Source organism: Pleurodeles waltl, chromosome 4_2 (assembly GCF_031143425.1).
Source record: "Pleurodeles waltl isolate 20211129_DDA chromosome 4_2, aPleWal1.hap1.20221129, whole genome shotgun sequence".
Classification (NCBI taxonomy): Eukaryota; Metazoa; Chordata; class Amphibia; order Caudata; family Salamandridae; genus Pleurodeles; species Pleurodeles waltl.
In genome coordinates this window covers 341,280,927-341,306,537 of record NC_090443.1, presented here as the reverse complement: position 1 = coordinate 341,306,537, position 25,611 = coordinate 341,280,927, and the positions used below count along the sequence as shown (strand labels likewise).

Sequence of the window (25,611 nt, the reverse complement as noted above, 5' to 3'; positions counted from 1 at the left end):
CTAGCCTTTCTGACACCAAGGGTAGGAAAATCTCAATTTTATCACAAGACCGGAGGCTCATATTATGCTTGTTTAAAGCAATGAAATAACAGTTTGTAAAGGGTGATCAACAGGTTTACAATAGAAGGTTCTAAACGCACTAACGTTGGACCAATCTGCAGATCTGAGGATATCATGTAAACTAGCCCCTGCCCAAAAGGCACAAGAAGCCGTAGCTCCTCTAACGGAATGGGCACCATATGAGATGGTAGGAACCCCAGCCAAGGACATAAGCCACTTCACCCAACGAGCCAAGGTGCGGGTTGAAACTGGTTTTTGGAGCTTCTGAAAGAAATAAGTAACTGAGAGGAGGAAGGAACCCTGAGATCTGCAGTTCGAGAAACATACGTTTTTAAGCAATTACCCACACACAGTTTAGGTTGAGAGGGAAAAAAGGGATAAAGGACAGAAGACAAATTGGTCTTGGTACGTCTAAAGACATTAAAATAAACACCTAAAGCGGAAAATTGAAAGGAGGAAACATCCAGAGCCTTGACATCTGAAACAAGTTTGATAGATACTAAACAGAGGAGTATGGTCATTTTGGCAGACAAATGTTTCAAGGATAAATCAGCATTGTCGGGCCATGAGATAAGAAGACAAACGACAGAGTCCACATCCCACATGATATTGTATTTGGGAGCTGGAGGTTTAGAAAAACATACTCCTTTTAAAAGACGGCAAACCAAGGGGTGTTCCCCTACTGGTCTACCATCCAACCTGACATGCTCTGAAGAGATTGCAGATCTATAGGTATTTACAGTACTATACGCCTTACCTTGAGAAGCCAGGGAAGCTAGGAAATTTACCACTAAGGTAACGCCTGCTGAAACGGGATTGGAATTCCTGCCCACACAACAGCTACACCACCCGGAGCCCAGGATTGCTGAATGAACTGGACAGCTTCCTCCGAAATTCCTGGGGTTCTCCAGGAAGACCCAAAATTCTCCAAGCTATGAGATACAGGGACCCCTCCAATATGAGGTTGTGGGGAAGACCCTGAGGGTTCAAGAGAAGTTCGGGGAATGGAGGAATCAGGACTGGAAGGTCTGAGGAGAGTTCCAAAAGGGTCGGATACCAAGGCTGAGACTGCCAGAATGGAGTGATGAGAACTAGAGAAGAAAGTTGTCTGCGGGCGTGCGCCATGACTCTAGCAATAAATAGGAAGTGGGGAAAGGCGTACAGGAGGGAAGGAGGCCAAACTTGTAGGAAAGCATTGGTAGCCAAGGCTAGAGGATCTGGTTTCCAACTGAAGAAAGCTGGAAGTTGAGAGTTGATCCTTGAGGCAAAAAGGTCTATGGACATAGTGCCGAAGATAGAAGAAAGGAGCTTGAATATGGAAAGGTGAAGATGCCAGTGGCTTGAATCTTGGGAATGTCTTGAGAACCAATCGGCCACTACATTCAGTTTGCCCGGGAGATATTCTGCCTTGACTCAAATGTTTTTGTGGAGACAAAAGTCCCAGAGACTCTTGGCCAAGAGAGCCAAAGGTTTGGACCTTGTTCCACCCAGGCGATGTATGTACGTTACTGCCGATAGGTTGTCCATTCTAAGAAGAATGGAGCACCTTACCCTGTCTTTTGTAAAGGACTGGATGGCAAAGGAACCTGCAAGCATCTCTGAACAGTTGATGTGCGGTGATGACTCCTGAACAGACCATGGACCCCCAGTCGAGAGTAGACCACATCTTGCGCCCCAACCTGTCAGACTTGCATCTGACTCTAAGACAAGATCTGGGGCGGCAGAGAAAATTGTTCTCCCTTTCCAGGCATCTAAATGACTCATCCACCATGAAAGTTCTTCCCTGGACTCCGAATCTAGGATGACCGGATCCGAGTAGGCAAGACCTTTTTGAAGGTGACGGATTTTCAACCTCTGGAGGGCCCTGTAGTGAAGGGGACCAGGAAATATGGCTTGGATGGAGGAAGAAAGAAGGCCTAAGAGATGAGCTAGGGATCTGAGGGAAGAACAAGGGAGAGACAAGGCATGACGAATCTCTTTCTTTATCAAGGACACCTTGTGCTGGGGAAGCTGAAGAAGAGACTCCGTAGTGTTGACTAGGAACCCCAGGAACTTGAGACATTGGAAAGGGATTAAAACAGACTTTTGAAGATTTATAAGGAAGCCCAGACATGACAAAAGGTCCCGACAAAGGTTTAGCTGTGTCAAGAGGGAAGACTTGTCCTGAGCCATGATAAGGAAGTCGATGAGATAGACAATGAGCCTTATCCCTTGAGCTCTGAGGAAGGCCACCACAGGTTTGAGGATCTTGGTGAAACACCAAGGGGCCGATAAAAGACCGAAGGGAAGAGTTTTGAACTGAAAGAAGGAATTTTACCACTGGAATTGAAGAAACTTCCTGAAAGAGGAATGGACAGCTACTGAAAGATAGGTGTCCTGAAGATCTATGCGGACCAACCAATCGTTGTGAAGGAGGAGATCTCTGAGATGGAGGATAATTTCCATCTTGAAATTATGCTATACTACGAAATTGTTGAACTCTTTATAACTGGACGATGTTTTTTGTTCTTCTTTTGAAGTAGAAAGATGGTGCTGAGGAATCCGGAGTGGTCGAAGACCACTTCCTCGATAGCATGTTTTGACAGTAAGGATTGTACTTCGTCGTGAACAAGACAAAATTGGTCCTGAGAGAAAAGGAGAGGACGAGGAAGAAAGGACTGACGAGGAATTTGGTATAACTCTATTCAATAACCTTGAACAGTTTGAATTACCCAAGGACCCGAGGTTATAGAAAGCCAAGCATTTAAGCATAAGCCCAGTCTGCCTCCTACTGGTGGAAGGCCAGAACTGGAAGTTCTTACCTGCAAGTTGGTCTCCTTTGGCTCCGTATCCCCTGTTGCGGCCTCCGTGGAACCGGCGGGAATAGAACTGGGGTTTGTACCCCTGGTAGACGTCAAGCTGATTGCCTTGGGAGTAGGAGCCTCTGTTGAGGGATTGCCCTCTTGCTGAATAGCGGATCGCAAAACGACTCCTTCCTTTACCGGCCCTTCCAAAAACCTGATGGGACGAAATATCCTTTCATAGAGGAATGGGCTTTGTCCAATGAGTTGAAAGTAGATACATATGTGCTCATTTCCTTAATAAAGGAATCACCAAAGAGGAGGCCATCAGCACTGGGACCTTCCTCCTTGGAGGCTAATGAGCTGAGTTTGGGATTGATTCTTAGCAGAAGGCTCTTACGTCGTTCCTGCGAAATATAAGCATTGGCATTGCCCAACATACAAATCGCTCATTGAGCCCAGTTTGAAAGGATCTCCGGATCAACTTGTGAGCCTTCCATTTTCGCTTCCTCAGCCAGATCATAGATCCTAGTCAGAGGTCCAACAAGGTCCAGAAGTCTATCCTGGCAGTTTGACCAGGCACGATCGACCCCTTTTTTGGGATCTTTCCCAAATTTAGTAAAAAAGAGTAGCATATTGGGGTCGATGGCGGGGGTATCAGCCACCTTAAAGGGAATGGAGGGCCTGGGACATTCGGATTTCAGTTTGCTTCTAGATGACTTATCTAGTGCTTGTCTGAGGTAAAAGGAAACATAGTCAGAAACATGGTCGGAGGGAAACCATTCTGAGGAATTAGGATGGTGAATTGAAGTGGGGTCAAACATGGGGTCACCATCAGGATCCACCAGATCCTTGGGCACTAAGTGAGGGAAACTCTCATAAGGAGAAATTTTACGCCTTTTCTCTGAAGGCCCATCATATATGTCATCATTGAAAGTGTCTTGTAAGACGTCGTCCCCGTCACGGTCATGTCCCGTAAATGTAAAATGTTAAGAGGGGAGGAAGGGAGCCCTGAAGAATTTGCCTCTCGGGTTCGAGGCCCAAACTTGGTGGAAACACCTTTGGAAGGCCCAAAGGGGGGGGGGAGCTGGACGTTTCCTTCCTCTCAAAGGAGGGTTAAGCTTGGATTTCTGAAGCATCTTTGATATAGAAGCTTCTACATGGACACTGAAACAGCGTGTTGGACTGAATCCTTAATAAAGGATTTTAAATTGTCCTTTATGGACTGAGTTTGATTGTCCTCAGACATAGACGGTCATTATGAACACAGCGGTAAACACCGTTGTGGTGGCGGTGAACAGAGTACCGCCGTTGGCGGTGAATAGAGACCCGGCATATAATGAACCAAAATCCCGCACCCGCCAAAAATCACCAGTCACCGCCAGGACCCTGTTGGCGGAAATGCTGGACCTTCCAGTTAGTGCAGGATCCAGTAATGCACAAAGTTTGAGAATAGTTGCACGGGTGAGTCTGTAATTGATTATGATGTGACGCTCCACCATGGTCCGCAAATCAACAAGTGGTCTGTACACCGATGGGGCCCTTCCTCGCCACAAGGGCCGGTACCTAGGAGGGATATGAAACACGTGTGAGGAACACACATACATAGGCACACATTCTCATTCATTGTGCACTGCTTACTTGATTGTAGGGACTCAAAAGTAACATGGACTCAAAAGTAACATGTTCTTGACAGAATTTCATCTAGACCTTAATGAGTGAACAGTGTTTGTTATGTGTGGTATTGTTAATGGTCACATGCATAGGTGTTTTAGGTGAACAATAGGGCCTGCACTGTGCACTTTTCATTTTTATTAATGCGTAGTTAAGGCCAAAATGTCCGCCCCCTGTAATCAAGAACTGTTGTTGTGAAAGTGACCTTATACCTCTAGCGGTTGACGTAACAGCATAAGGCGGTGTTTACCGCCGTTTGCACCGTCATTGGTTAACATGGATGCCAATGGGGAATCCTGGCATATCATGATCGCCGCCGGCGGTGACGGTGCACACTGTTGCAGTACGTACATGAATTTGTCACCCCAACTTCACTTGACTCCCTGATCTCGTGCGAGCAGGTACTCCACTGAGTTTACTGCTGTGTCCTGCCTCTGGTCATGGAAGTGGCTCATGTTGCAGGGGAAAGGGCCCCGGCCTTCACCCAGGAGGAATTGGAGAGGCTAGTAGACGGGGTCCTGCCCCTGAACGGCAAGCTCTACGGACGACCATAGGTACAGGTGAGTCAGGGGCTGGGGGGGGCACTGTTTGGGTGTAATGGATGGTGTTGTAAGTACATATGTGTGCACCTCTGAGCCTGCATGGGCCATGGTTCATGCCATGCTGTGTGCGTATGTCCTGTAAGTCTGTCAGTACTGTCTGTCCCATAGTGGACATATAGCCAGCTGTACATATTTTCAAAGTGCCTGACCTCTGTGTTATATTTCTGTGTCTCCCTTTTAGATCAGTGGCCACCAGAAGAGGGCACTTTGGCCTGCCATCGCCAAGGAGGTGCGGACCCTGGGGGTCTACAACTGGCGGAGCACCCACTGCAGGAAGAGGTGGGAGGACCTGCAGCGCTGGGTGCAAAAAATCTGTGGAGCCCAGCTGGGGAAGTCCTCCCAACGTGGAAGAAGTGCCCGTCGGGCACTGACCCCCCTCATGCTATGCATCCTGGCGGTGGCGTACCCAGACCTGGATGGGTGCTTGAAGGCTGCACAGCAGTCACAAGGGGGTGAGTACTCATGTCACAATCTTGACCCTTGATGGATGTCTGTGTGTGCATTAGGGTTTATGCTACTTAGTTGCAGGGACTCTCACTGAAGTCTATCTATATGATGGCCCCAGTAGGTTGTAGGGGTGTTTTGGTCAGGTCTCCTACACGTCGGGTCCTTAGGTAGTTCAGGGGATGGGTGTAGAGGAGGGTTCTGGTCACTAGTCAGGGGCATGGCCATGGGCATAGTGGAAGGGGCTGCCTGTTGGGGGGGGGGGTCTTCTGGGTGGGTGTATGTCTGGCCACTATGTTCACTCCTTTCAGCTATTTACAAGTGTCTCTCCTGTTTTGTCTCCCCATCCCTGCCCTCTTGTGTTGTTTGTGTCCATCAGCATCATCTGGCGAGGGAGCTGAGGCACCGGCAAGTGGGGATGCAGCGGCCCACAGATCCTCGGAGGCAGAGTCATCCGACCCCGAGGGGGCCAGTGGGTTCGAGGGTGAGGGGAGTACCACGGGGAGGCAACTACCACTGGAGGTAGTGACTCTGATACCTTCTCTGATGGGGGCTCCCTGGCGGTGGCGGACCCTAGTGGGCACACCCCTAGAGTATCATCTTCCACCACCCCCCCATGCCATCACCACCCTCCCTTTTGTTCCCCACTGAGTTGCCTGTGCCTGCTCACCCAGAAGGGTGGGCGTCTCCTTTGTCCCAGACACCTCCTCCCCTGCCCCAGTCAGCCCTGCTGCCCTCACAGAGGAGGCTATTGACCTTCTGAGGACCATTTCTGTAGGGCAGACAACCATCGTCAATGCCATCCCGGGGTTAGCATCAGAGATGCAGCAGACCAATGCCTATCTGGGTGGCATTCACAGTGCCGTGTCTGGCCTACAGAGATCTTTTCAGGCTCTGGCCTCCTCTTGGACGGCAGCCAGTTTCCCTGGTCATTCCGCCCCCCTCCAACCTCCTCTACCCCTTCCAGCACCCCACTCCCTTCACCCGTCCAAAGCACACAATCTGACATGCAGTCAAGCACCTCAACACACAAAAAGCACACTTCTAAACACAAGCACCACACCTCCCACCACAAGCATTCACACAGCCAACATACACATGCACACACAGCAACATCCACTTCCCCTAGTGTGCCCGCCTCTTCCGCCTCCCTGTCTGTCCCCTCTACATGCACACCCCCAAGCACTGCACCTTCAGTCACTGTTGCTGAGCCTCTTCCTGCACTCACCACAATAGCAGACATCCAGACATGCACACCAGACACCACACCTGCACTCACTACAACTACTGTAGTTGACACATGCAGCACACTCACCAGACTTGCAGACACACACACAACATACATCCACACTGGCTGCCTGTCTTCTCCCACTGTGTCCACCCCCCCTCCAAAAACACACAAACGCACCAAGACACCCACCAATCACACATCCACCACACCTCAGCATACTGTCCAGTCACCTGCACCCACAACACGCACCCCTACACCACTTACATCCACACCCTCTGCCTCCACTCCCACACCCTCCTCCAGGCCCAACCCAATTGTTCCCCAAAAACTTTTCCTCTCCCGTGCTGACCTCTTCCAACCAACTGGCCTACCCCGTCTTGTCCCTAAGCATGAGCACCTCCTTGCCCTTTCCACTTCTTCCACTTCAAAGCCCGCCCCTGTCCGCCCTTCACATTCCCGTGCCCCTTCCCCAGAGAGGAAGAAGCCCCGTGCAGAGCCAATTCCATCTGGCTCCACCCGCTCGAAGCACACTCCCACACCTTCCAAAGCCATAGCCAAACCACCTCCACCTTCCGAGCCCAAGTCCAAGCCCCACCCCCTTCGCAAATCCCCACCACCCCCTGCCCCCTGAGGTGTCTGGATGCCCCATTGTTGCCCCATTAGGTGGAGTACCGTGCACTTTTGGGAGTCAGGTTGGGGCCATTGTAGCCCACATACGTCTGGCACTATGGACTGGCCATTGGCCTTGCTGTGAATAGTTAGCTCTGTGAGCTGAAATAAATATTTGTGTGTGGCCTGTGTTTTGGCGGCGCACTCCTGAACCCTGGTCTTTCGTTTCATTGTTTCTGGGTGTGGGGCATTTGTTTGTACTATGGTCAGGTTGGATTTGCCTTGTGTCGGGTAAGTACCTCTTGCTGTGGGATGTATGGCTTGTGCTGCTGTGAAGGGTTGTGGGAGCGTTGCAGGGTGGGTGGAGTGGGTGGGTATGTAACTGTGTCCTTTCTTCCCTTGTCTCGTAGGTTGCGGTACTTACCGTCTTCGTCTTCGTCGGTGGTCTCGGTCGTGGAGGTATATGGCAAGGAGCAGGGCTGGCATTATCTTCAGCTCTCTATCCATGTCTGCTTCGGTGCCTTGTGTGGGCCTCCGGTGAGTGTTTCCTTATATTTGGTTCATTTCCGCCTGGCCTTGCGTGGCGGTGGTTCCCGCCCCGGAACTCAGGGCGGTCTAGTGGTTCATTATTTGATGGGCGGGTTGGGCCTTTCCGCCGGCCTGTGGGCGGACTCTGCCGTCGGCGTCGGCACTCCTCTACTGGCGGTGAGTGGTTTTCAGGATGCCTGTGTTTCAGTTGGTTCATTATTTGGCAGTCCGGACCGCTCCTCTGTTGGCGGTTTTTACCGCCGGTGGTGTGGTTTGGACTGCTGTGTTCATAATGAGGGCCATAATGTGGAGCAAAAATTTTGAATTAAAATGGAGAAAATATTAAGTTGTCCAGTAAAAGACAGGGAACCCTGTCAAACATGTAGAAAACCAGAAAGAGAGGGGTTAATTTCAAGTTGGAGAAGGAGGGGGAGTGTCTGCTTTTGAATACCTCAGTAGGAATACCTCAGAAGGCAAGCAACGAACGTTGAGAAACGTTCTAAACGGGCCGCACGCACGAAAATGAGCACATGAAGGGACGCACGAACGCACATACACACAGCAGAGCGCGATAACAAAGCGCGAGTAAATTACATAATAAATATAAGCACATAAATATGTAAAAACGTATAACTAGAATAAATGTATTAAAAAAACTGCGAGCAGGGTACCTTTCTTGACTGTGAGCAGCAAGAAAAGAGGATATGGTGCTCTCAGTCAAGATTGTTATCAGGGGGTTTGTTGTGTGATTAGTTAGCCCCATTGTGATGTATTTCTGTAGTTTCTTTCCCAGGGTTTCTGGGATACGTAGTTCTTGGCTGATATACACTAAAGTAAGAAAAGTTAAAGCATAATATGAGCCTCTGGTCTTGTAATAAAATCACTTTTAAATGTGCTCTAGGTTCGCATTAATGATCTCAGAATGGCAATTAAAAGAAACAAAGGCAGAAGTCACGTTAAAAATAAATCTGTACGATTTTTGTTTAATATTTAATATCATGCTCATGCATTTGCAGACTCTTAAAACAACGAGTGGCCGGTATTTTTCTCTTGGAAGAGTTGCAATTTGTGGCACACTCCGGGGGTCGAAGGGGATGTTATAATGAGCCAGATTTGGAATATTCCCCATGAGGAGATGAGAGCTGTCTCCCGACTCAGGCAAAATACTCTCGATTTTTAAAGCAAACAATGGCCTTATTTTGGAGGCTTCCCGTCTCACACTCCATTCGCTTTAATGGCAGCCCGAGGAAACAATAAGATCCCTCTGTTTTTGATTCAAGAGTCTCCTCTTTCGTCTTCCCAAATATTGGCAAGTATGGTCCTGAACCTGCCCTGTTACCGTGTAACCAATTATCATTAAATAACTTTAGCTGGGCAGGCGCTGATCTTTCCATGGCAATCTGTCTCTTCTCCTCGACCTGGGCCAGGCTCATTATTAGACTGCAGCTGTACCAAACACTGCTCTAAGCTCCAGCACCTTTCAGTGCCTAGGATCTAGCTTTAATATGCATAAGCAGCGTGACGTGACGTGAGTGCAGTGATGCTTACAGCAGCACTGTGAAGTGCTATACTAGCTGTTATGCCGCAAATGAATACCTGCATGATCCATAGAAAATGAATGACTAACTTTATGACTGTATCATGGCGCCCACGGCAGGCACGTTAAAAATACAAGTTCGTTCTCTAGTTGTTCATTAGCACACTAGTGACAGGCTTCGACAATAATAGTGCCAAGCTTAAGAGACACAGGTCGGCAAAGTAAATTCTTGAGAGCTGCATGCTTCGATACAAAAAAAAAACGAGAAACGAATACATTATCCACAAAAAAGACTCTACGTATTAACAAAAATAAATCACATCATTCAGAATCTAAAATTAACCATTAAAAAGAACACAAACGGTTTTAAAAAAAAAGAATCGCCGGTTTCGTTTTACACAATTTACCAATTTATTCCTGTAGTCATTTCTTCATTTAAGTCCACGGTGTCCCATCCCAGGAAGCACAAACGAGACTCTACAATATGGCGGCCATAACGTTGTTTCCTTAGACAGCCCATTCTCCACGGTCCTCCGCAGTCCTTTTCCTGTGTTGCTCCCCCCGTGGTCACGTTGGGGAAAGGCTTGGCCAGGTCATATGACCCTTGGCCGGTCTGTAGCTCGCTGCCTCTTCAGTCACCTTAGTCATGGAATTTCTTCTCGGGAACCCCTTCGGCACCCCTGTGGGGCAGCGCATAGGTAAGTGCGTTGTGTATAGTCATGTGATACATGAGGGGGGCTACACTGCACTTCCGCGTCACGTGATCATGTCAACACCAGAAACGCGAGAGGTGGGGCAAGGGTCATCATTGTCATATGCTATCACAGCCCTGGCAAGTACCAGGAGTTAGTTTAACGGATTTTAGTGGGCGTCCCCACATTGCTGCCTCAAATGCATTGGCACACATATTTAGCTCATCTGCAGCATTGCTCGAGTTGCTTTTATCTCGGCTGTGGCATGCTGAAAGCCAGCGCTGAATTGCTTAATTTGTGACACAGCACTGTGAACTGCCCTAAGAGGTGGATGTTCAAAACTGATCTGGGCCTAACTTTTTAACAATATGTATTACTCTGAAGCTTGACCACAACGTGTCTCTAGAGACAGCCATCTCTCCTAGCAGAAACATTGCAACATCAAGCTTTGAAGCTGGTTCCCAGACAAGTACCTGCAGCGCTATGAGGCCTGGCAAGTTCGAGGTGCTTGGTGCTCTGCCTAGATCTCCTGGTCGGCAGTCACACATCAGCAGCCCGGCAGTGCACCCACACTGCACGTGAAACAGTCAGCCAACACTGCGGCCGCAGAAAAGACTAGAAGTTGTATTTCTGTAATATATTTCCATGCAATATGTGATTCCTGTCTAGTGCATTGAATGTGAAGTAAGTTGTCTCTATGTATCTGGATAAGTTAATGTTATGTGCGTGATGGAGCTCGCTTGAGAGCTGTGAAGTTGACGATTAAGGGAGTGAATGTTTCTCATAGTGCCTCTTCGTGGCCCATGAAGGTGCTAAACAAAGCAACATGCCCACCTAATAATTGTTTCAAGAGATCAGGGGTTTAAGATCTCGGGCACTGCCACTCTTGGATAATGGGTAAGTAAGGGTAGTTGTCCTTTTGAAGGAGGAACCCCTAAACCCATTCCCAGAGTTTGCCAACAATTGTAGGGCAGAAATGATTTACATTGGTAACATAAGATAATCCCGTTGGTTGCAAAAGAGCACAGGGCTCCAATTAGTGCACAAACTCATGTAGTGTTTTTTCTTTACAGGGGAATCCTCTACAGTTTACAAGTGAGGACCCCGATGATCGAAACAGACAGCCAACTCATGTTTTGCCCCTTATGACACAAAAGCCTGGGGTTTTTCAAGGCTGACATTCCAAGCACAACTCGTGTCACAAGGAAGATAGAAGGAATATGCCAAAGCACGAGTGCAGTATTAACAGACAGGAAAAAATAAAGAAGATATTACCAAAGGCATGAAAGGAGAAGAAAGAAAAGAAGAACAAGCATTGGCAAACCAGTAGGTCTTGCCTGTGCAACACCCTTTGGCTTTTCTAATGTTTTTTAGCCATGTTGCAAATGGCTGGAAGTAAAAATAAAAAGCTTTATGACACAAACAGCTTTGTCTGTGTTATAGTGTTTTTTGTTCTTTTTACTTGCAGCTATGCTGCACTGATGTCGGTGGTGCTGTGTAATCTATACTATAACATACCTGTATATAGTCTGGGGCCACAACCCCAATCCTGAACTTTGCATGTGGACCCCTGTTTATTATGAGTAAGCATTTATTTACAAGTTAATCAGCGTGAAAGAAAGGAAGTAACTAGGGTGACCGGCACAGTTAACTTTTGGGCCACCTACATTTTTAAAGGCATTTTCTGTCAAATTATTTTGTACATGTTGCAGATGACTATAATAAAGATGTGAAGTAACTGAAAGAGCTGCCAACATGGGGAATCAGGTTCGAGTCTTGGTGTTGGCTCAACACCCTGTGATCCTGACCAAATCATGTAATCTGCACAGTGCCATAAAAAATACCTTTTTGCATTGATACTCTTATAAAGCGCTGAAATACTTTATAGGACTTTTAAGTGCTTTTTATAAAAGCTGCTCGTACTGTGAAAAAAGGTGATCTGTACACTTTTAAGGTGTGCCAGTGTCCTAGGTGAGGAGAAGAGGAAGCTTGCGAGAGAGGAACCATGTGAGGGAAGAGAGGAAGAGTCAGGAAGCGCAGCAGTGGAGGAGGTGGTGCTCGCACTGCTGCGCTTCCTGACAGGGAGATATCGCCATAGCTGGTTCAGAGTTGGGTGGAATAGTCAAGTATAGCAATAATCATTGTTCACTGGGTCACCTAGAGCTTTTGACCCCTTTGCCACTGTTCCTGCTGCAACATTCAAAACATTGCCCTAGTACCTACAAGGTACCTGCACTTGTAACTGCTTCTTTAGTAGTAAAATATAGCAATAATCTGTGTTCAGTGGGCTTCCTAGAGCTTTTGGCCCCTGTGCTACTGCACCATTCAAATCATGGTCCTAATGCCTGCAAGGTAACTGCACTTGTGACTTCTTGTTTAGTAGTAAAGATAGCAATAATCTGTGTTCAGTGGGTTTCCTAGAGTTTTTGATACTTGTGCTACTGCACCTGCTGCACCATTCAAATGCTACTGCACTTGCTGCACCATTCAAATAAGGTCCTTAGCACCTGCAAGGTAACTGTATTTGTGACTGCTTGTTTAGTAGTAAAATATATCAATAATTGTTGTTCAGTGGCCCCTGTGCCACTGCACCTTCTGCACCATTCATATCATGACCCTAGTGCCTGAAAGGTAACTGCAATTGTGACTGCTTGTTTACTAGTAAAATATAGCAATAATCTGTGTTCAGTGGGTTTCCTATAACTTTTGTCCCCTGTGTCACTGCACATGCTGCACCATTCAAATCATGGCCCTAGTGCCTGCAAGGTAAATGCACCTGTGACTGTTTGTTTACCAGTAAAATATAGCAATATTCGGTGTTCAGTGGATTTCCTAGAGTTTTTGCCACTGTGCCTGCTGCACAGTTCAAATCAAGGCCCTGGCGCCTAGAAGGTAACTGCTTGTTTAGTAGTATAATATATCAACAATTGGTGTTCAGTGGGTTTCCTAGAGTTTTTGGCCTCTGTGTCACTGCACCTGCTGAACCATTCAAATCATAGCCTTAGTGCCTGCAAGGTAACTGCACTTGTGACTGCATGTTTAGTACTAAAATATAAGCACTGTTGCAGACGGAATACATCAATATTGTGTAGCTAAATATAAACACAAAGGCTGTAATACAGTATGCCTTTAAACTTATCCAACTCTTCAAAAAGGAGTTGCCACAGATTTCGTTAATAAAGCATATGTTTTAAACATCAAAGTCAAAACCAGGCTTTGTTAAATTGTGTTACAATGTGTCTGGCTCTTTCCAGTGAAAAGATCTTATCCTGTGCTTGGCAGTGAATGGGTTATAAACAACGTAAATTGCATAATAGTTTTCAAACATGATTTTAGAAATGTTCATGCTTCCACCCACCCTGACAATGACAATAGTGAAATTCATGCCCACAAATAAAAGGCAAATGTTTTGTTCAGCTGAAGAACAAGATGCTTTTTGAGATGGCTATATGTATTAAAACATAAAAAAAAAGTACAAGTAGGCTTCCTGGAGAAATTACACTGCATTACTTTTTTCTGGAAACACTCTCTCTTTGAAGTCAGCTGAAAGCAAAATAAAAAGCAGGCTCATTGGAACACACAGCTTGACATATGACCTCAGTCTTTGAATGCCCTGCAAATGTGATGAGATAAGATTTATAGGCCTGTTTATTACTGAAAAGGAGTTCATGGAAGTATACTGTAAACAAGGCTTTAGCATGGGCAGGAATACACTCGAGCTGGGGATACTTAAGCAAATAAAGCCAGCAAATAGAAACCCAGAAATTGTGAGTTACAAACCACAAAGCCAATGGCAAGAAATGGGCAGAATGCATTGCTAGGTCAACTTTCCGAAACTTCTCAAATTTATTTGGCAAAATAGACAGATGCGCTGTCTGGTAGGTTGCAACCTAAAAAGGCTAAAGAAGAGAAGAATGAAGAGTGAACAGCTTTATCATCCATGAGTCATAATTAATCAGATTAATCAGCCAAAACAGGGGATCATATACCCATCATGGAGCAGGTTATAAAAGAAAATTATGTTGAAATGAATCGTAGCTATTACCATTAAGCATGTTGGTAATTACAAACCAGATCCACAAGGAAACGCCAGGCACATATATAATGCAACTCAAAAATAGGAACATAGTTATCATATAGGATGACTTTGGTAGGTGGATCTAGTTTGTAATATAGTCTGGATATTTCTCTTCTAGCAAGGAGTGACCAGGAAGATTAAAACAATGCCTCAAGTTTATGCACGTTTGTGAAGATGGAATAAAGCAAATTGAATTGAGCACGTGCAACATAGAGGAAAGAATCACCTGATGGCTTTAAGTGTAGTTTGAACAGAATGTGACCTCAACTTTAATTGCCCATTCTTGGGGATCATTTACCTTCTGCAGCCCTCCCATTTGAGTTTCCATCACAACCCATAGTGACACCAAGAAGATTGTCAGCCTTCTTAGGGTTCCCTTAAGGGAAAGGAAGCATTGTGATTTTACATGCTGTCCATGTTCCCAGATCTGCAAAGCTAGTATGCCATAAGTGGACCCCAGAGAGAGTACACCAAAACTTTTCAGGCCGCTCATAGAGACATAATGGGGGACCAGTCTGGAAACCATCCAGAGTGCCGAGGCTGGGTGTGAACACCGGACACTGCTGAGCCACACCAGAATTCGGAAGTATGTTGTAGGAGTTGTGGCAACTGTATCCTTGCTACTGATGGTCCCAATTGCATATCTTAGTGCAAGTTTGTTGATTTGTTGTGCCCCTGATTCGGATAGACAAAATATTATTGATGACTTGCCAAAATAGGATCCATACATTAATGAAGATAACACCTATATTTTTGGAGGGGCTACTTAATATTGATAGTCTTCTTTTGAAACTAGTCGGGCATCGCGCTAGAGAGGCATTTATTTTAGAAAATTATGCCAGCAACCTCAGGAAATTATTACTTAATAACAGACAGCTTTATTTCCTTACTCTTTTTTGCAACTTTGTGAATGTGGTTAACCAACACATACAAGATTAAATTGTTGTACACAAACTGCAAGGTACAGCAGTGTGTTGCAAAACTCGTGTATTGGAGCAAACTAGTGTTAAGAGTATTGAACATTCAACAGAATCAATACAGGCCCATTGGATTTATGTATTGCAAACTCTAATAGGTAGATCATGCAGGACTTGTGGGAAAGTATGGTCACTTTGCTATGGTGTGCCCACATAAGGCTTAATAAGTCAAAGTGGTACAGAAAGTGAGGCCCAAGGTTTTAGTGGATTTTAACAAATTGACACCAACACTCGAAGAGGAGGTAAGAGAACGTCCCTACAGTGTAATGTATTGGTACATAGTAGCCAGTCATTGTGCATTTGTCATTTTAATTACTGAAGATCGGTACATGGGGATGCTGCCAGAAATAGCATTCTGGAACTAGTGTTTGTTGAGGTGGTGGAAGGGGAGATGCTTATGGAAGGAACATAACACAAATGTATCTAATTATTCTTCAGCAGATTTGTAGTTTATGGGACCTGGAGCTGGCATCATGGATTTGATCTCTAACAATGGCATTGATATGTTTTACTCGAAGTGTGAATTAAATGTGTACTTTTTTTTAAATATTTTTTTTTATTCATGCATCAGCAACAATACGAAAAACTCTAATTAATTCCATACTTGTGGTCACACACTTATACAAGGATAAATGGAGAACATTATACAACATAGACCCCGTGAGTTTAAAAATATGTTATTCCTATATCTCTTTTTTCATTTGGTGTGAAAGTGGTGGGAAACTATGTGGCCAAGCTCCTCTGTAAACATCTGCAAAATCACAGCTTGTTAAAGAGATGTGTGCAGGCTTTCGTCCTGTGAATTGAGTTTGCACATGATGCTTGACTCATATTCACCAAAACAAATCATGCTGGCCCACGCAGGAAACTGTGTTGAAACTGAAGTGTTCCTATATCTCTGGGACTAGTTCGATGATATATGTTTCTTGTCTGTGACCTAAAAAAGCTAAAGATGCAGGGTTAGTCTTTCAACACATTATTTGGGCATATTCGTGGCACATTGACTTTCCATGCCAATATAATTGCGTAACAAAAACTTCTGCAGAGATCATTGCAGTTCGTTTACTATTTTGAGTGGTCAGGAGGTAGAGGCAATACTAATACTTGAACAATTTGGTATGCTTCAGACACAGCATGTGGAATATGTTTGGTACATTGTTATTGGCTGTGATGTGTTACTCCATCTTAGTTTTTGCTGTTCTACTGCGTCTACCTCCAAGACTGGGGAGGAGTTGCTTTCTTTATTTTCGCTGTGTGCTTGATATTTCGGGGCCATGCCATGGTTTCTTCAAGGACTGAGCCAATAGAGGAGTTGCTTGAAAAGGATGCTCCATTTGAGTGGAATGAGTGGAGGTGGAACGGCTGTGAATTAAGAGGAACATTGACCTCCGTATCAGGTTCGAACTTCTGGCCCATTGTGATGTCTCAATCTTAGGGATCAAAGAGAATAAGTTAATAAGGTCACTAACAAAACGTAGTCAGAATAACCATCTCCTACCTTTAAGATAAGATCTTGTATTTAAACCCATGGTAGTATTCACTAAACGGAGTCTCTTAAAGTATTGATTCACGTTTGGAGCGTTGATGAGTTAAGCCCATTCTGGAATGTGCGAAACAATGTTATCTCTCAGCCAGGGTTGGTAGGGGTTCCCTTTATGGTGTACATCTAGATATTCCTGTTGGAACTCAGTTTAGGGGACTACTGGGAATTCTTCCATTCGCCAGATTGCAATTAGAGTGAAGATTAGGTGCTGGGAATCATTCATGGAGAAGAGAGGATCCACTACAGCGTTAGGCACTTTATCCAAAAGTTTTTTCACCACAAAACTATTTTTAAGTCTGCTGAAGTTTTACACTATTTTAATCTACCATTTTTAAGATCCCTGTGTTTGAAGTTTAGATGTGGTGTTTTAACGCTGGCTAAGTTTACATATAACTTGTCTTTGTGTGTTGTTAAGTCCAAACAATGCCTCTCATGCATTACGGCAAAAGAATCTGAGGAGCAATTACTATTCTTTTGTGCTGCTTAATCTAGAGCTAAATGGGTCACCCTGTTATGCCAGGTTATGGGTATATCGGTCAGGATAAATGCCTTTTTACAATATGTAAAAGTGAATCAAGTATCAGGGGTGTGGAATTTCCATAGCCCGCGGCTCAGGACACATTGTTTGGGGTAAAGGGCAACACGTGTTCATGTTTATTTTGGCCCTGGGACAAGTAGGCCCACCCCTTGCAGCACAAGCCCTTTGGCTGCCATTTCACAGTACCACAGTATGGAGGAGGGAAGGGAATTTTCTGCAGTTGAGGTAACATTTGTGTCCACATCCTAATACTGTTCAAGTTTATATTTATGGTTCATTAATACAAAGCCTTTATTATTAGGATGAGCACCCTAAATAAATGTTGTGAGCTCAGATTGCTGTATTGACAGTAGTCCCAGTGAACACATTTACAGAGTTTAAAATATGAGGCTACATGTACTGGTCCCAGAATGCCCTCTGATTCGATGCAAATATTTGCAGAAGCTTGAAAGCAAGACTGATTGTTTGCTTTCATAATAAAATGTTTATAAAAAATGCAACTAAGGGGAAAAACGTTTTGCTAAATTACTTTGGAATTTTAGGTGCTGTTTATTTGAAGCATCATTCAGTAAAATGTGTGCATGCATGCTAGTATTTTAAAAAAAAAATACTCATAAAATGCTCCCGGATTGCTCTATGATTAAATGCAAATAAGTGCGGAAGCTTGAGCACAAGACTGATGATTTTTTGTTTTCAGAAATAAGATGTTTACAAAAAAATGCAACTAGGAAAAAAATGTTCTGCTAAACTACTGTCAACTTTTAGGTACCATTTCTTTAAAGCATCATTTAGTAAAATCTATTGATGCATGCTAGTATTTCTAAAATATATTCATAATGGAAAATCAGTGTAACCAGTTCCAGCAAGATTATGAGAAACATGAAAATAAACGCGCATTGGCAAGGCCAATAGGTCTAACATTGGTGGTCAGTCTAAACTTTATAAACTGCTGAGCCCTCACCATTGTAACAAACATTGGCAAAAGGCAAAAATATTTTTTGGTCTCAAAAAGCACACATTAACACAGTAATGCCTGACACTGAACAAAATTACTTTGTGTGGCAATGTGCTCCTTGTGAATGAGCAGATTGCTATCTCTCACAATGAAGCCAGTTGATAGATTGATAGAGAAATAGAATTGTAATAAAACAAGAGGTCTTGGTTTATACCAGACCTAATTAGGGGCCCAATTCTTAAAGAAAGTAACAAAGGTGCACCAATGGTATGTCTTTGCATTAGTGCAGATTAACATATTTCATGAACTCACAAGAATTTACAGAAGTAGACCAGGAACTGTGCTCCTAGAAAGTATTTGTGAACTGTATTTTAGCACAAACAAAAATGTGTGTGTAGGTTTACTTATGTGAAAATCTGTTGAGTTCACTTTCCCTCCAACCACTCTTTTTCCAACCATGGAAGAAGCTTTACCTCTGCCCTTTTCAGTAGTAAATTTCCAAACATGCAAGTTAGTAGGTTTGCACAAACTCAAAAGGGCATTCCAACTTTGGAACTATTGCTTACCGCTACCTTAAGCCCCAGTTTGTAGTTCAGCTGAAAAGTGGCAACATTAGGAAGCTGCTAGTATTAAAGTCCTACTATAGTATTAGCACTGGCATAATCAGAGAGGCTATTATCAGAGCTCTTATATAATGAGATTTCTGCCATAATGCACAAAAGCGACAAGTAGATTTTTTTTACAGGACAACAAGATTCATGAAGCAACCTGTCCCATGTACAAGTAGATATTTTATTAAATTCACCCCCCTACATATGCATGCAGACAACACTTAGATGTGCGTAAGAGTAACTAATGAAAGATGGAACCACCTACTCATCTTAAATTGTCCTTCACTTATCCAAAGCTGGGTACATCGGAAGAAAACTGAGATCCTGCTCCTAAGTAATAATGGCTCAACCTTGCTTTCACTTGTCTGCTCGCCCTCATTGGTGGTTTGGCCACCTCCTTCCCTCAAAGTGCATAGATTGAGAGTCCTGTTAAATATAAAGCTGACACCACCACCTAAAATGCTTCCTCTCTTCCTATCACCTGTGTACCATACCTCTTCTCCTCAGCTGTCTGCACTGGATAATTCTGATTCAGATGATCACCTTTATCTTAGGATGGTGACTTTCAAAGTCAAATACTGCAACAGTATTAAACAGGTTAAAGGTGGGCGACCAGCTAAGCTTCACGGAGTGCAAAATCAATCTTCTTGCCTCATTCCTAGAGTAAGGTGCACATACTATATCTTATCTTTTCCGATGTCTCAAGATTAGTTGCCAGCTTATAAATGGGTTGAAGTCAAAGCTCTTTGCCTTGTCTATCTAGCTCGCCATGGACCAGTGACCTCCTATCTCTCCAACATTTTGCTATTAGTTGGCCAGGTCTTGAACAGGCTAAAGTGTGGGCCCATCTGATAAGATACAAATGTTATACGGGGTGCAGTACTCCAGTTACCAAGACGTTCCTCCCTTTCAAACTCTTCTGCTACTCCTCCATCTTGAATCGGGCAGAAGATGCATCCATTCTGACAGGATTTTGGATGACATGAAAAGTTACTTTTCCTCTATAACAGAACCACCTGTATTACAAGACTTGTCTAAGAATTCGTTATTCCTACCCTGACCCCCGAGTAATCTGCTTCCTTGTTTAGTGCTTTGAACTGACCATGTTTGAGCACCACTGTGTAAATAAAATAAAAAGAATAGACTGCAAAAGAGGAAAAGAGTGGGCTTGAAGAGGCCAAGTGCAGTGTGTCATGATCTTAAATGTGGAATTAAGATGAGTGGTGTTGTGGTTAGTGATTTAGTCAATACCAAGAGGCCAGGACAAAGCAGCAACTTGCTAACTTGTATTTTCACTACCATAAAAATTATACAGGTAGATAAGAGTTCTGTCAGGTCGTATGATGTGAGAGGGTGAAAGGTATCCACAGTGGTCGGCATATCTAAAGATGTTGATTGAATGGAAAAGCAAGTACCTTTCATTCAGAGTATTCTGGAAGCCAGGTCACTTCGAGGGTTACTCAAGGATTTGATATCTGAATCATCCAGATGTTCTTGGTTGGACAGACTTTAATGAAGAATACTTTGGAGAGGAGCTTCCAGTTGCTCGAGACTGAAACATCTGCTATTAATTACAAGGACAGAAGCACCTGTCAACAAAATACTATAACAAGAATAAAACATGTAGGACATTAGACATTGAATCTAACTCAAGGTGCGGACAAAATGCTGACTCAACGTAGACAATTCTTTCCTGAGCAACCTTGGGTGGTTGTATGCCATGATATCAATGTTAAATATCTTGACCTGAGCTTATATCAACTCTGCAATCTCAACTGCTAAGATATTACCAAACATACATAGGGAAGCTTAGATTGTTATTCTTAATTCCTCATCTATTTACATTGATGATATGTTGGTAGACGATCCATTATTAGGACATGTAGACTGCACTGTCAGTGTACTTCGGTCCTAACTTGCAAACTAGTCTATTTAACACACACACTTTACTCCTTATCTGATTCCCACTATGCTCGTTCAGCAGAAGTTCATTAAGATGTTTCCGTGGTTATAGCCATGCACTCATGAGGGCACGTTCTACCCTATGACTCCCTTTTCTTGTTTGGAGTGATATGCATGTCTAGTTGGTACTGTGTGTAATGAAAGGGGGTAGTGTAGTGACACGATGTATGTGTGTATGCAAGAGCTAATTTGGTATGTTATAGAATGTTGAGTATGACTGCTATGAGAATGTGTTAATTTAAGGAGTGTTTGTGTCTGTGTGCAGAGTGAAGCCTGGGAGCTGTGTTCATTTGGAGGGAGTATGAAGCTTTGACAGGTGATATCAGGCTGTGGTTGTAACTTAAGGGTCCAGCATCGAAAAAAGAGCTTACCTCCCACATGCGTGGTTCCAGATTCTTGTGACAGCAGGATTCTTGGACGGGTACATCGTTGTGCATGTATCCTGCTGTCAGCCACCCCTGTCAGTTCTGTCCAAAAGGTTAGCAGTGATGCTTAGTGTTGTGCCATATAGCCTTACTGACTTGCTCATTCACTTTGTTTTGTTTTTGTTTTTCACAGAGAATGCCACAGACGGTGCCCTGCAGACTGAGGATTGGGCCCTCAACATGGAGATCTGTGACATCATCAATGAGACAGAAGAGGGGTAAGCATAAGGGGGGAAACGGGTGTAAGGCTTCAGGAGGGCTAGCAGGTTGGGATTCTGGGGAATTCGGAGATCAGAGGAAACTATGGGATGGAGGGAGTCCAGAAACTAGAGGTAGTGCTTGAAGGACTCTCCACCTTCTCTTGGTTACCTGAAGGGCCCAATTTACTTTGATGTACCCAACTCCAAATTGTCATCTGGATTTCTGCAGGCTGGTAGAGATTCCTCTCCCCAGTAGATCTCACCCACTGCCCACTTACTAAACCCTACCTCTTCACGTTTTTCTATTTATGTAGTTCACTTCAGGGCACTATAGATGGCTATCGTTTTTTAAGAGTTTCGTAAAGCAGTAATTATTACTAGACAGTGATCTCAAAGCACTAAAGAAAAGTACAGAAAATTAAATAGAGGAGAAAATGTCGATACTGTTGGATTGGGAGAATCTGGGGCCACAGACCTAGATGAAGGACTTCTAGTCAAAATCCCCTTAAAGTCAGAATAGAGACTAATTAATGAAATGGTTGGACTGAGGCCAAAAGGAAATTATGAGTTTCATTTCTGGTGTCTGGAGAAAAAAGTGGGTGCATAGTGGACCCACTGTCCTCTTATTGACAATTTTAAGTCGATGTACAGCAATCTCACGGTAACAGCTGCATTTCTGCAAATGGAAGGAGATTCTTTTTTCCCCCAGTCAAAATGCCACCACTACATTCATATGTAATCAATGTCAAGATACTGCATGTGGACATGATAGTGCTAGTGTACAGTGCACTGTGGTACTGTGATTATTTAGAGGACAGCGGAGATGTTATTATCATATTTGCTGCCACAATGATGTTAGTATTTCATATATATATATATATATATATATTGTTGTAAACTTAAAATAATTCATTAGCTTTCATGACTAAAGTCTAACCCAAGTCTGACTTCACTTTCCATCTGCTTGAGCATGGCTTGTAAGTTAGATGGGTGATATTTTACACACATACAATCAGACGTGACATCCAGTTTGCCAAAGTTTGTCGTGTAGTTGCCCACAGGGGCCATAATAAACACTGTCAGCCGTGAAAGGACATTGCAGATTTTTCACATTTAGGCAAACTTCAAGGAAAGCAGCAGGGTTGTGTGACTGCAGACATAGAGCAAGTGCCAAATTCTCACAAGTGTGTGCCCCTGGCAGGGTTTGGTTTTAGTACCCGGTTTACCTTGCATCCCACTACATTATGGTCATAGTAGCCTTTTATTTTATACTTCTTCACTTTGTCTTTGTTTATGCAAATGTGTACCTCTAGCAGGGTGGAGCTTTTAGCTAGTCTTGAAGCTAGAGTTAGGTCTAGAGTTAGTCACAATCTTTTGATTTTACTACACTTGTATGTATAATCCACGTGTGGGGGCTTTCAGTCAGCCTTCTTGATTAATTTGTCTGTTTTTGTGTTGTTGACATTTTTTCTTCCGATCCCCTACAGCAGCATAGAGCATGGGACAGTGGCTCAGCCCACTACAGCCTTTGGCGAACTTCAGTGTGAATGACAGCATTCTTCCCTTTCACAAGTAACATATCTGTACACAATGTAGATTTCTAATGTGAAAAAACAAGCATTAACAAAGCCTAACGACTGGTAATGAGCACCAGACCTTTTAGCTTGTGACAATGCTTGTTCTCATTGTGCTTTTCATTGCATTACTATCACAGTAGTCTCAAACTTTCTTATTTGCTTTATTAACGTTCGTAGACTTTCAACTTTAGAAGTCTCATAAGAGCCATCTCTAACAAGCTTTTAGCTTTTATTTGAGCTCTTTAGGAGAATATTCTCATTATAAATGCACCAATTTGAATGCAGTTTCAGATTTCATATGTATGGTGTTAAGGTACCTCTGCTGTTAAGGGACTGTATTCCCCTAGAGAACAAGCAGAATCATTTGGCTATACTCTGCTGGGTGTTGCCTCTGAGAATTTGTAGCGTGATGTTGGAGTGCTGCCACACAACCCTCTTTCTGCTTTCATTCGGTTGGTTTTCAGGTAGTTTGGTGATGGCTGGGGGAAGCTGTCCCACGCGCAGTGGCACATAAGCCACAAACTGTGAGGGTACTCACAGGACTTAGTTCTGTTTAGGCACCCTGTAAAGAAAGCATCTAGACAAGCCTTCTTTATCACTGGACATTTCTTCATACCCAGAAAGGATAGACATTGTTGCTTGAATTAAGACATGTGGAATAATTTGATGGGCTGAACCATGTTTTGTGGTTTGCAGAAGTAAGTGAGGGAATGTGTTTCATAGACACGCACATTTCACAACTTTATTTTCTAAAGTAACTTTTTCACATTTCTTCCCACACTTTTGCTTGTCTTGTACAAAGTTTTCACTTATTCATTGTTCAGAGTTGGGAACTTTTCTGTTTTGAGGGAGCTGTTGATGATCTACTGTCTGGCTTTGTGCACAGTATTTTTCAACTTTTTTCCACTGGCTCAAGTACCTTTGATGTGGGAGTTTGCATAGCACAGTCAGCACTAAGTTGTTACAGACACATACGTTACTGAGGATTTACACACACCAGCTTAAATCAGGGCTTCTTTGAAGAATAAAACCAGATTTTAGCTGCAATTGTGATTGAGAACTCTTCTTCAAAGGTTGGAAGATTTGTCTGATGTTCCACTTGGCACTAATTTGTTGTTCTAGCACTCTGCAGAAGCAAATATTACTTGTGCTTCAGGCTTGCACACGCCATTGCCGTCCCTACCGATGGTAAAGCTTTGGTGAGAGAAGGTGCGAGGAGACACAAGAGAATTATTCACATTAGCATGGGCCGGGTATTCCACGGTACTTGGAATTCTCTAGAAGGGGCATTGAGACTCCAGTAATACTGGAAATACCACTGCTTCCTTTGTCGCCTTATCAATCTCCTGCCAGCCAGTCAGTGGGCACTAGATGTGGAATCAGTACGATGCAGATGTGTCCCCTGGTCTAGGAAAAGTACTTTGGGAATGAAAAACATGACAAGCATATATTGCAGTCTCAGTTGCCTTTATGTTTATTGCTCAATCAAACGTGTTTAGAGACATGCTTAGATTAGGGTGACCGAATTTCCATTAAACTCTTTGAACAGCACGCACAGAGGTACAGAAGATGTTTGTTGGAGACAGGGGGGAATACGAGTCACGTAGTGCATTTTTTCCATCCGTTCTATATGGCCCTCCTGTAAATCCGGATAACCTACTTACCGAGTGTGAGTGCAAAACACACTATATTTGAGTTACAGTCTCCATAGCATCTCCTCAAGTAATCCTTGACTGCTCGCTTTTGCCACTTTTGAGAGACCGCTTTAGAAAATGACTACTTGTTTTGAGCATATGAAATGAAATCGTCTCAAACCCTGAAACATTAATGGTAAATATCAGTATCCACCACTGACACTCCTTAATAAGTACCCACTGTCACAGGATCCAAAGAAAACGCCTTGCAATCTGCTCAAGACTTTTTCCCATTACACAAAAATGTTAGGGGAGCTTAGAAACACACTCAATACAGGTAGTGTCTATGAAAGACCTTGACAGTACCGTTAACAGGATGTGTAAGTCACTAAGAATAACATACAACAGTACTAGATATGGTAGAGTTGGTACGCTTTATACAAGGATCTAGGATATGTAATATTTAATCTTGGCTTTAAAACGTCAGCTAAATGTACTCCAAGTTAACACTGATTACTAGTGCTTATCAAGGCCCACAAAACAGTGACACTTCCTTTGGAAGGTTAGCTTTCCCATAGGAATCTCCCCATTTGCCCAGATTGCGTGCTTTTGAGCAGTCGCCGCTTGAAGTTGCTCCTCTACTCCCATTTTGGCAACATTCAGAATATTTTAGTATCGATTTAAAAGCTGCTATTGTTAGTGTGGTGTTTTTGCAGTTCCGGTGTGCAGGCAGTGGACAAGTGCTACGGTTGCAGAACAGAACTGCAAAATACATGACAACTGGCCACCATTTTATAGATTCATGCAAAGCCTGTCTGATTTTTAGAAGTTTTACACTTTGTTGTTTAGTGGTGCAGTTGGCACAACTGTGGTTTTGATTGGATGACTTGTATTCTTCCAATGCTTACATTCAGGGAGCTTCCTTTTTAGGTTTCACTTAGACAGCGCATGCAC

General features: G+C 43.8%; 1 protein-coding gene across 4 annotated transcripts in view; it reads left to right on the top strand.

Annotated features, from left to right (window-relative positions):
- Positions 1-10,019: 10,019 nt before the first annotated feature.
- TOM1 (target of myb1 membrane trafficking protein) overlaps positions 10,020-25,611 on the top strand; it is a 244,150-nt gene continuing 228,558 nt past the window's right edge. For 3 of the 4 annotated variants that reach the window (XM_069231390.1, XM_069231388.1, XM_069231389.1), the window contains exons 1-2: positions 10,020-10,163; positions 21,380-21,464. In XM_069231390.1, coding sequence (XP_069087491.1) covers positions 10,112-10,163; positions 21,380-21,464 — 137 coding nt within the window. In that variant the 5' untranslated portion in view covers positions 10,020-10,111. Of the gene's footprint in view, positions 10,164-11,353; positions 11,484-21,379; positions 21,465-25,611 lie in introns of those variants that run through there. The other variant, XM_069231391.1, reaches the window with a different exon arrangement.